Source organism: Callospermophilus lateralis, chromosome 14 (assembly GCF_048772815.1).
Source record: "Callospermophilus lateralis isolate mCalLat2 chromosome 14, mCalLat2.hap1, whole genome shotgun sequence".
In the NCBI taxonomy this organism is placed as follows: Eukaryota; Metazoa; Chordata; class Mammalia; order Rodentia; family Sciuridae; genus Callospermophilus; species Callospermophilus lateralis.
In genome coordinates, this window is record NC_135318.1 from 88,000,509 (window position 1) to 88,012,715 (window position 12,207).

Here is a 12,207-nt window from a genome sequence, read left to right on the forward strand (position 1 = left end):
TCTAGAAGGCAGCCTCAATTCTCTGAAAAACTTGATTGGAAAAAAGGGTATGGACCTGTGCCCAAAGGGCCATATATGCTCCTGGAAGTTGGTGGTGGCCGTAGTTCTCCATCCATTAAGTACTCCCTCACCCACTAATGTCCTTGTGTCCTTGAGAAAGGCTCTCCCTTTCCTGGTTTTCCTGAATAGAAATCCTCTTGCATCTTGAGTCAATAGGGTTATGCACTGTGCAGAGGGGGTTGGTCCACTGAGCATCTTAGAGACTGTCCTTTATGGAGCCTAATGATCCTCATTGGGGAATGAGGCCAGGGTCCTAACTGTGGTTAGTGTGAGGACACCGTGGTTTCAGCAGAGGGAAAGAAGGACAAGGGCAACTCAGATGTCCCTTCATGGCCCCTGGAGTTAGAGGACTTACCCCTTTGCACCTGGGATCAGGAGACCTCATTTCCTCGAGGACACGCACACTCAGACGTAAATCTTGAGTGTGGGTTCCTTTCTGGGGTCCAGGGCTGTTGTTAGCCACCAGGAATGACAGTGCTGTCCCTGCTGAGTGGAGCCATTTTTGCCAGGAAAGAGAGCCCATGGTCACGCCTTGTCCAAAGCATCCCACGCCAGGGACTCCCATCCCTAGCACTCCTGTCCTGAAAGGAAGCCACTCAGAGGCAAAGTGGGTCCAACCACCTCCCATGTGTTCACTCATCACTGTGTTCCAGCAGTCACCCCAGTTAACAGTTCTGATGGGATTGGAAGTGGGTCAGAATGTCACCCTCATGAGCTCTACCCTGCTACAGCTGCAGTTCTGCAGTGGGAGAAACACAAAACCTCAAAACACATGCACATGAATGAAAAGAGCAAGAGCCAGAGCCCAAACAGGCCAGGTGTGGCAAAGACAGCTGGAGTGCCTAGGTTGGGACTCAGAATTATGTCAGTGGGGTGGCATTGTGCTGGCACCAGCATGATCACAGAGAGCCAGCCCTGCTCATTTTTGGGAGCAGTGTGTTGGGGAAGGCAGCAGAAATTGAGAGGCAGGATTGAGTTTGGCCCTAGGAGGAAGTTGGGTAAAAGGCCAGTGTGAGTTGGAGGGCCTGGGCAGATAGAGAGAGGCCAGGGCACACCCCAAAGCCTAGAGACTGCACTTGATGTCCGGGGTTGTGAAACACCACCTCCCCTCTTACTCACAACTGAGCGCAAGAGGCATTGATAAGTTCAGTTTGTGTGCGGCTGCATCCAAGGTGGCTCGGCTAGGCACCTCTGTTTCCTCTTCTCAGGAGGCTGGGAGTCCAGGCTCCACTGAGGCTCGGCTGGGAGGATCAGAGTCTGAGTTTATGCCTGTGTTCCTGGTGGGATCCGTGTTGGCTGAGCCTCAGTGTTTTTGTAATGAGAGGATGGGTGACTGTCATGTCTTTATCCCAGGACACACTTGCTAAATGGATTTGTTTGGTCTGAGGAGGAAAGAGAGAGAGGGGAGTGGTGCTGGAGACAGGGATGCAGACAGGGGTCATGGACTTGGCATAACTCAGTCTTGGAGATGATATCCCATCCCCTGTAGCCACTTCAATTCCCATGAATCCAGAGGCTGAGCCCCCTTGAGGTGAGGGGTGAACTGGTTCTGGGCAGCAGGATGCTGTGGTACCTCGGAGTCTCTGTGAGACCCCAACACTAGACGCACTTGGCCCTTTTGAAATCTTAGGAGAAGCCTTGGGAAGTTGTATGGCAGAGGGGAGCAGCCTCTGCATCTCAGTCACCTCCAACTTGCCATGGTGTAGATTGGGAACTGCAGCCACGAAGGGACGGACATTGGCCACGTCCCTGTGTGGGACAGAGGCCTGATTGAGTTAGGGTGCATTCTCTGTCTCTCTCCTTCTTGTGATTGTCCCATCTCTACATTTGTGCTTTAGCCACCTGTGAGTCCCATCTCTGGTTTCAGAGAGAATAGAGGGTGTTATGGGCCAATAGACACAATAAACCCTAGAGATTAGATGCTACCCTACTTTCCAGAAAAGACTGGGCACACCATGAGTTGCACAATGATGGGACCAGGGTCCAAAAGCTGCTGAGAGGGAAGGACTGGTTGTGAATACACTTTTGAAGGCTCCAAGCTGGAACTCTAGTGGCACCAAGCAGGGCAGATGCTGGTGGGGGTATTTGGGTAGTTGTTGGTGAACACATGCGCACCTTATATGGGTAGGCATGGAGAAGAAATCAGCAGCCCATAGGGCTTTTGAAAGTTGTCTTATGTGAAAAGAGGGTCAGGTATGGGCACAGGAAATGACATCATTGCCTTGACAATGGATCAAACAGAACATGGAACCCTGGTATCCAGGCACCCACCTCACTGACCAAGCCATCCAAGCTCATTTGGTTGGAGCCACTGGAGTGAGAAGGATGTTCTCCTGTGGTTGCAAACAATGCCGAGCCTCAGGCTCCCAGGAATCTCAGGGGAGCCAACTAGCCCTTTTGTGGATACAGTGGGTGAGGCTTCAACTTAGACGCCAGAGCCTCTGGCAATTGTCGCAGAGGAGCTCAAGAGAAACAGTGAGTAGCACAGGGCAGGTGAGCCCAGCAGGCCCTCTAGTCTGATCCCTGATGAATGGCCCAGGACTCCTATTCTGACTGTGTGTGTGTGTGTGTGTGTGTGTGTGTGTGTGTGTGTGTGTTTGTACTGATGGGAACTGTCCCATTGTGCTTTGACTCTAGTGTATTCGCACAAGTCATTTTTCTGTTTGTCACCATTTCCATTTTGAACCCACCATTCTTGGTCCCAACCCAGGGTGAAAATGATCAGAACACGGAGGAGCCCTTCAGGGTACAGAGCCTTGAACCTTACAGGCAGGACCAGCTTAGGAATGAGCTCCCGCCTGTCATTTGTGGGAGGAACCTCCATTTCAGCAGCAACATGGGGTTCATCTCCTGGGATTTCATCCCCACCCAGCAGGTGCTGGATCTCTTGTTCCCAAGGTAAGCACCAGACCACCAAGCCCAAGTGTGTAGCCCCCTCATGCCTGGGTCTTGGGGCTGCCATGTACCTCTCAGGGACCCAAAGGTTTGTGATCCCTAATGAGATAGAGGACCACACTCATAGTGGAATGTCAGTCCCGAATGGGACGAGTCCTGGAGGTGCCTGCCACAGGCTTGCAAGGGGAATGAACTCCCCCTCTCAGGCAGAGAAACCATCCTGACTCCAGCTGATCCACAGAGGTCCGTAGAGCAGTCCCCACACACTAGGCACCACAGCTCAATGGTGTTTGCTGAGCTCATTCCCAGGTGGACTCAGTGAGGCCAGGTGGTCTTTCTGGTATGATGTTGGCTTCGTGAAGAAAGTAGATCTGTGCCAGAGGTGTCTCAAAACTCGGGCCTTGGGAAAAGCACTTTTTGGTTAATAAAGACATGTTAGTATACATAGTGGGATAAAGCGTCCTAGCTGGGACATAGCTGGACAGGGGCTTTGGACATGGCAGCTCCCACACCCAGAGATATGTGGGAATCAGCAGTTTGGGCTCATTCACTGATGAACATGTAGAAAGCACCCACTGTGTAAAGACATGTTTCCAGTCACGTTTCACAATTCAGTGAAAAATGGGGTGCAAATGACTGCCATTGTGTCCCTTTTCATGGGGGTCAGCCTAAAACCGTAGGTGCCATGAGCACATATCCTACATGAGACTGCATCCCTGACTCCATGAGGCATAAGTGCACGTTGTCCTCTTCAGTGAATATGGTGGACCCCTGGACCAACTTCAACATGGAATGGGCTTGGGGTCAAGAGGGTGGGCTCCTTGTTTCCGGAATAGGGACCTGCAAGGTGATTTGACTTGGGAAGGCTGAGGAAAGACTGCTCTCCCCAATTCTGTCTTCTGCCTGCAGTGTAAGGTGTGGGGCTTCAACAGTAGGAGGGGTAAGGCAGGGAGTTGTAGGTGGAGTCATGGTGCTCTGGGGAAGCCCCTGGGACAATGGATCCCCACACACTACACCTCCCTGTCCTCCCCCAGGGCCACAGAGATGTGGCCTGCACTCATGGGAAAAGAGAGGTCCACTGCTACTCAGGGGGACTCAGTGAGAGCTCACAGAGAATGAGGTAGCATTGCAGCCCACGCCAGGGGAGGAGGTGTCTCTTGAGCCCTGAGAAGAGTGGGCAGGAGGACAGACACTCCTGGAAGGTGCATTCCAGGTTGGAGAGCAAGTAGCCAAGATGAAGAAGAGTGTCAGGCCTGCCCAGAGGAGGGGAGAGCTGGTCATACCATGGATCTAACGCTCCTTCCTTGAAGGTTCTTTGTCTGTAGCGACCTGTCCTGTCCCTGCCTGTACAGCCACCGTGTCTTGTCTGAGGTGGACTGGTGTGTTCAGAACCAGGGACGGTTCAGGAGTGTCGGGTCAGAGGTTTGCTCTGGAGGCCGTGGCGAAGGCAAGGCCAGGGTTTTGCTGACTCCACACCTGCCTCCCCACAGTGCCTCACCTTCCTTCTTGGGGACCTGGGTGAACTTCTACACCGAGGCTTCCCATCAGCCTCCAGGCTCGCTGAGTCTGCAGCAGCTGCTGCCATGCATGTGGCTCTTGCTGGTTGGCTTGTATCTGGAGCACCAAGCACACCGCCTCCAGGCCCCAACTGAAGATGGCATATCAAGCCAGGCAGAGCCTGAGAGCCAGGCGGACTGGGGTGAGTACCTAAGGGTATATGAGGAAAGGTCCGACTGTTGTCCCACTGCTGGGTGTCTGTATGCCTGGTGTTGGGCTGGAAATTAGGATAAGCCTCTGTCCACTCAGGAAGTGACCCCAGTCTGCAAAGAGGTCTTGTGTGGGCTAAGGGCCTGAGGTCTTCCTGGCAGCAGGGGTATTGTCTGTCTGTGCCAAGGTCAGGGCAAGGCAGCCATGTTGGCATCTTTTCTTTCTCCTCTAGCTACCAGCTCAGTTCCTGTCACGGCTCCTAAGCCAACCCCAGAGCCAGAGCCTTCTCCCTGGGAAGGGGCAGAGCTGGAGCCCAGGACATCAGGGGTCTCCACTCGGTATTCCTCACAGCCCCAGTACAATAAGCGGGTGAGAGGCAGATGCCTCATTCACGTCTACCTAGAAAATGAACCGACAAAGTATAAGAGCATCCTGGTGAGTCTTCGAGCAGGGGAGTCTCTTGGGAGCCCACACTGGGGAAGACCAAGTCCACAGCTAACACCTTGGACTAGGCCTGTCTTCTTGAACTGGAGCTTCTGGAAGGTCAGGAAGGAGAAGAGAAAGTGAGGAAGAAAGAGGCGGGAGAGTAGCAGCATGCCAGGTCTGGGTGGGAGTGGGCCTGTGTGTTTTGGGGTGTGCAGGTCAGAAGTGCAGGACTGAGTGCTGGGTTCAGAGGGGGTCAGAGAAATATCGAGAGTACAGGCCATCCTCTACTGATCTTGGTATTGAGGAGGAGTATATTGAACAATGGAGGTTGAAGCAGAGGAGTTGGCAGTCATTTTCTTGTGTGTGGGAAGGGACATGTTGCTGGTTGAAGGGAAGGGAGCCATTGTGGGATGATTAGGGTGGGTAGGGGCCCATTAGTGTCTTAGTTTGCATGTATGTGAATAGAGATTTAGCGACTCTCTCTGCAGAATTTTCCTGGGCGTGGAGTATCCATCATGAGACTCTGGTATCCACCTCTAGGGGAGCCATGTTGAACCACTGCACCTGCTGGGTCCGAACCTCCTGACACCCCAGCAAGCACTGACACTCTTGAGGCCAGCAACTTCCATGCCTGTCATTAAAGAGTCCTAGTGTGTGTTGTGCCCTGGCTGTCAGGACCAAAGCACCTAGGGTTTGTGCCTGGTCCACACAAAAAATGCAGCTTCATCCCAGACCAGAGCAGGGATATGGAAGTCCACTGAACCATTCCTCCCATCTTTATGGGACTAGAGTGTGTCTGTACAAAGCCTTTTGGTCCTTATTCCCTTGTCCCTATAGGGCATAGCAGGTTGAAGCAAACTCTTGTACCAAGATTGGCCTAGAAGCACATAGGAAGACCCCACATGATCACATGAAGGCCTCAGGTAGCAGGGTAACAAGATGGTGCCCTTGTGTTGAGAGCTCAGTTGTCTCTGATTGTCCTTGAGCACTGTCCTCTGGGTAGCTACTCCCAAATTCCCTCTCTGATGAGCTTTCTCCAACCCTGCTCAGGTGACCTGCCAGGACACGACTCCAGTCATCATCCGCAGGGCCTTAGATGCACACTTGCTCCAGCAGGAGGATCCAGAAGACTTTGAGCTTCTGCAAATTGTCTCGAACCATCAGAGTAAGTGGAACCATCAGAGGGTAGGGAGCAGTGAGTCACAGTGGGCTCAAGAAAACTAGGAGCCAAAACACAGTGTGCATCCACCAAATGCCCAGGAAGAGTGTGGTGGGACTTGTGCATAAAACAAAGTGTAATGATGGGGCATAAATCTGCAGGTCCTTCATGTTCCCCAGGGGCTGTGGACCTGCCTATCATGTGTTCTTTCCTTGGCCTGAGGAGGCATTGCAAAGCTATTTTCCACGAGGGGCCAAGAAGAGAGGCTTCTTTGTCTTGTGTCAAAGAAGACAGACAACCACAGGGTGCCTACTTTGGCAGCCTTTCCTGACCTAGATGAGTACATGAGAAAAGCAGTTCAATGAAGAATCATTTCTGGCTTCCAATCTTTCTATTCATTGCAAACTGAGTCCACATAGGACCAGAGGCCATTTCTAGAGAGAAGTGTGTGGTAGAATAGAACACTTCACGGCTTGTAAACTCTTCTTAGAGAAGGGGGGGGAGAGGGGGGGGGAGAGAGAGAAGAGACAGAGGGAGAGAGAAGAAGAAGGAGGATGAGGAGGAGGACGAGGAGGAGGAGGACGAGGAGGAGGAGGACGAGGAGGAGGAGAAGGAGGAGGAGAAAAATGAAAATAAGTTGAAGGAGGAGACAATGAATAAGAAGGTCAAGATGACTATAAGAAGAAGCATGAGGAGAAGATGAAGAAGAACAAGAACAAGAAGTATAACAATAAATTGATTAAAAATGTGAATGAGAATTATACTCATGGGGAGGAAATGCAGAAGTGGGGAACTCAAGAGATGGCACAGCCCTGCTGTGGACATTTTCCACCCACGCTCAACACACCTCCAAACCATACCCCTCAAATTAGTGTAGCCCTGTATGAGTGGATGAATCCACTGGCAAGGTGGAGGCACCCACCATCAAGTGCTTTTCCCCAAACCCACCTGTGATCATTGCTGCAGTGGGTAGAAAACCATTAACACATGAGTCTTTGGGGGCCAATCCAGATACAAAGTCTAGCTGTTTCTCTTTGGTGGGTCCAACGTGAACTAAGAGGTTCTGGGGTGCAAGGGGCTATTTCCTTGAAAGGTGATCCTGTAGTGGACCTCCTGTGCATAGAGGGTCCTCAGGGAGGAATCAGTGGGGAGTCTTTGGTGGAACAGTAGCTGGATTCGGGGGCTCTCAGGTCTGTGTGTGAGACCTGAGCTGGCAGAGGCTCTCAGTTGTGGGGGATGTTGGGTAGTGTATTCCTTGAGTGTCACCTACCACGCCTCTGCCCCTGCCTCTCCAGAGCTGAGGATCCCTGCTGATGGGAAGGTATATTATGCCCTGGATGCCAGCGTGGATTACAACTTTCTGCTTCAGGAAACAGCTGCCAGCAAGTCGTTCAAGGTCAAGCCAAAGGAGGTAAACAGCCACCTTCTTCAGTCTTTACTCCTGGTGCCACTCCACATCCTCCAAGGGGACAAGAACCTCAGGTTCTGGATGGATGTTATAGAATGCCCATAGAGCCAACTGCCAGGCTGGGTGGGGTGCAGTTGCTGGGCTTTGCTGATGTTGTCATCCCCCACAGTTCTTGGAGCCTTCTGTGGCAGTGGCATCCGGGATCCCAGCAGCTGTGAGCAGCAGCTCTGCAGTGGCTGCAGGATCATTGCCCCAGGCCACCCAAAGCAATGAGTGCTGCATGAGGAAAGTCACCAATAGCAGCTCCTCACTGCTTCACTCCAGCGAGCAGGTGGAAGACAGCCGCTTTGTTCACGTCCTCCTAGAGGGACAGAGCCTGAGGGAGACAAAGCACATCCTGGTAAGCCCGACAGCAGGGCTGCCTCCTGGGTGTCCACACAGTGGAAGGCAGGAGACACAGCCAACCCCGGGACTGTGGTGGGAAATAAAGAAGAGAGAGGTCCATCTTAAGGGCTTGACCTGAGGAGGGAGAGCATCAGCATGCCCAGCTCCAGTGGTGAGTGGGCCTGTGTATTGTGGGTTTTGCAGGCCAGAAGTGCAGACAGAAGTGCTGTGGGCAGATGAAGTCAGAGAAATGTCCAGGGTGCAGGCTGCAGTGTCTAGAACTTGGTATTCTCAATGAGTGAGGTTGGAGCAGAGGAGGTGGCAGTGACTTGTCAGATGTGGAGGAGGGGATGTGTTCCTGGTGGCAGGGAAGAGAACCTCCTTAGCATGACTAGGTGTGGGAATTTGGGGTTGGGATCACCTGGGGGGTCATGCCAAAGCTTCGGAATGTCAGCCTTTGCATGTATGTGAATACGGAGCTAAAGGGGTTCTTGGCAGAATTTCTGTGGATGTGCAGTAGACACGCTAATGCTGCATGTGTCCAGCTGCAGAGGAGACATGTCCAGTGCCTGCCAGTGCTGAGTCAAGTACCTCATTACAACCAGACCCGCACTGAGCTTCCAGAGGCCAGGGCCTCTCCAGGCTGTCATGAAGCACTCAAGTGTACACTCTTGTATCTGAGTCTGTTTTGTGTAGTGGCAGTCAGGACCAAAATTTTCAGTGCATCTGCCTCTTCCACCCAGAAAGGCAGCCTGCATCCCAGAACACACTTGGTGCGCAGATCCCTGGCCCATTGCTCTCATCTCAGTGAGTTGAGAGTGTGTCTGTGCATAGGCAGTTTGGTCCTTTGACCTGAGTGGAATGTGACTCCCCAGGGGGAGGGGAGATGGCAGGTACAGGCTGATATTTGTACCAGGATTGTTCTAGTAGCACATTGCAAGAACCCAGGGGGTATATGGAGGCCACTCTCAGGTAGCAGGATAACAAGATTGTGCCCTTGTCTATGTAGCTGAGATTTCTCCTGAATGTTTGACAACAGTCTTCTGGGTAACTCCTCTAAAACCCATTCTCTGATGACATTTGTCCCACCCTGATCCAGGTGACCTGTCAGGAGACGGTGACGAGCCTCATCCGCAAGGCCTTGGAACAAAATTTGTTGCAGCATGAGGATGTGGACAACTTTGAGCTGCTGACAATGATGTCTGAGAATGAGAGTAAGTTGGACAATCAGACAGTGGGGAGAAATGATCCACAGTGGGTTCAGGATAACTCACAGCCAAGAGAAAGTGGGCCTTGGCCTCAAAATACCAAAGTGTGGTGGGCCTGGTGCAGGAAACCAACTGCAGTGATGGGCGTGTCCAAGGTGGAGGTGCTCAATGAGGCCCCAGGGGGCTGCTGAACCTCCCTAAATGTGTTCTCCCCTGGACTTGGTCTGGCAATGCAAAGCTAATATCGATGAGGGGCAAGGCAGAGAGAGGCTCAATCGATCATCAGTTTGGTTTATGGCTCACTGATAGTGATGCCTTCAAATGAAGAGGAGGAGAACATGGGTCCTGATTGGATCAGCATTGCTATGGACGGAAGCAGCACAGGTCCCAATCCATGGCCAGGATATGAGAAGTCCTGCCTACTCACAAGAATGTCAGGATTGCAGCAACTGGGAACAGGACCTAGTGAAGAGGAAGTCAAGGCCAGGGGACAGCCTGTTTGGGTTCTTTTTGGAACAATTCCAAGTCCTCTGTGCCTGGGTGCCCATCTCCTGAAGGTATCAGAATGGCCAGGTTATTATTCCTTCCAGCAATAAAGAAGGGCATCTGAAGAACAGAGGCCACAATGCTGAGCTATCCAAAATGCCAGTGCTCTTTCCTTTCTTGTAGCCCTACTCTCCTAGCCTCCACCATCCCAGCCTGTCCACAATAGAACCCACCATCTTTTGGGCACGTAAGTGAGTTTTCCCATTTTCACACACCGCCTCATTTGGGTTGGCTCTGTCTTACACATGAGGAAGACAGTGGTGCAAGGAGCTGGGCAAGGGGCAGTGTCTGCGAATCTCAGGGACTTGGGAGGCAGCGCAGGAGGATGGGGATTTCCAAACAGCCTCAGAAACTTAGGGAGACCCTTTACCCAAGTCAAAAGGCCTGGGAATGGTCTCAGTGCTTAAGTGCCTCTGGTTTTATCCCTGGTACGAAAATAAGCCAGTCAATAAGGAATTACCAAACTGAGAATCTACGAAGGTGATTTCAGAAACAGACACTTTCAACCCAAGCATCAGTTGAGAGCAGGCTCCAGACCAGGGGAGGTTTGTGTGTAACAGACATCAAAATGGAGGACTACCGGGGGCCTGGAACCCACTAGGTGTGATGGCATCTATGCCTTATGGCAGGAGGGTGGCAGTGATGCTGACCCTCACCTAGATTTTGGAAACCTTGTTTTCATTGGGGAAGCTTTATGGAGGTGGAATCTATTGTAGCAATCCTGGTCCAGATGAGGTGCTGACTACCACAGGTAGAAGCCTGTCCAGAATGCGGTGTCTGTTATTCAGTCTTCCTGACTGTGACAATGACAAAGAAAGGAAGTCACTTGTCTTTGGTCTTGGTTTCACTCCTGGCCATTGATTGAGAACTGATTTCATCTTGGGGTTCTGAACAGAGGCTGCATCTGGGCAGAAGAGTGTGATAGATTTGAACTCTTCAGAGGACGCCCCACCATTGCCAGAGAAAGAAGGAGAAGGAGGAGGAGGAGAAAGAGGACACTCCTGAGTGGGGAGAGGATCACACGATGAAGAGCAGGAGGAAGAAGAAGAAAAAGAAGGAGGTGAACAGAAGGAAGGGTGGAGGGAGATACACAAGAAGAAGAACAAGAAGGAATCATGTAAGAACAAGAAAAAGACCCAGAAAGAACTACAAGATGATGCAGGACAGAAAGAAGAGCCAGAAGTAGAACAGGAACCAGAATAAAAGTACCAAGCAGACAGCTCATGATGAGAAACAAGGGGGAGGAGAGCGAACCTAGAAAACAGTAGAGTTCTCCAGGGCACCATCCTGCTGAAGTCCTCCCATGTCCATGCCCAACACAACTCTGATGGATACCACCTCTCCGCGTATTCATCCATGAGTGGATTCATCAAGGGCAAGTGGATGAATTCACCCATCATCCAATGCTTTCCTGAATGCCCATGTGTGAGCATGGCTGCACTGGGGAGAAAGGCCTAAGCACAGGAGCCTTTGCCAATCTTGATTCAAAGCCTAGCAGTGTCTCTTTGGCAGATCCAACCTGCACTGAGAAGTTCTGGGGCCCAAGGTGCTGTTTCCATTGTCAGGTGCTCTTTTGGTTTAGAATCCTGTACATCATCTTCTCCAGGGAAGAATCACTGAGGGAGTCTTTGGTGGCACTGTAGCTGCATAGGAGGGCTCTCCATTCTGGTGCAGGTTCGCCCTGGCGGAGACTCTCAGGGGTTGTGGGTGTTTTGTGGTATAATTCTTGAGTGCCACCTAACAATTCTCTCCACTTCGCTCTGCAGAAATCAAGGTCCCTGACCACTCACTCATGTGTATGTCCATGAATCCACGAATAAAATATTTCATCGTGAGGAAACGCCCCCAGGTCAAGGGAAAGGAGGTAAATACCTACCTTATTCAAGCTGTACTTGTGCTGCCATTCCACTCCCACCTGAGGAAATAAGAAGCCTCAGCACATGGACATATGTGCTAGAAGCCCAATGAGCCAACTGACAGGCTGGGGTGGCTTTCTGTTTCTGGGTTAGCTGATGTTCCATCTCCCACAGTTCTCAGAATCAACCTGCAAGTCCTCCAGGCCGCTTTCCCACGAGAAGGTGGGAGACACCTGCTTCATTCGTGTCCACCTGGAAACACAAAGTCCAAAGCTGGCCAAGACTGTCCTGGTAAGCCTGGGAGCAGGGGTGTCCCCTGGTGCTTACACCTGGGTGGGGAACAGACACTGGTCCAATACCATGAACTACTCATGCCCTCTTGAAATTGGAGCTTCTGGATGATCAGGAGGATAGATGGGAATCAAGAAGGGAGAGGTCAGTGTGAAGGGTTAGAGCTGAGATGAGGGAGAGCAGCAGCTTGTCCACCACCATGTCTGAGGGAGTCTGTGTGTCAGATGGCAGCATGCAGTCCAGAAGAGCAGAGGCAGGTATGGGTGA

At 51.7% G+C, this 12,207-nt stretch overlaps 1 protein-coding gene and 1 long non-coding RNA gene across 2 annotated transcripts; both read left to right on the top strand.

Moving 5' to 3' along the window:
• The first annotated feature begins 4,866 nt into the window (after positions 1-4,866).
• LOC143637863 (uncharacterized) lies at positions 4,867-8,165 on the top strand. Its single transcript, XM_077105167.1, has 5 exons — positions 4,867-5,097; positions 6,139-6,253; positions 7,543-7,658; positions 7,825-8,055; positions 8,097-8,165. The coding sequence occupies exons 1-5, from the start codon at positions 4,867-4,869 to the stop codon at positions 8,163-8,165; spliced, it is 762 nt and encodes a 253-aa protein (XP_076961282.1).
• A 994-nt stretch (positions 8,166-9,159) lies between these two features.
• Positions 9,160-11,916, top strand: LOC143637878 (uncharacterized). The gene is made up of 3 exons (XR_013154511.1): positions 9,160-9,253; positions 11,560-11,657; positions 11,824-11,916. It is a non-coding gene; the product is annotated as an uncharacterized LOC143637878 (long non-coding RNA).
• The last annotated feature ends 291 nt before the right edge of the window (positions 11,917-12,207 follow it).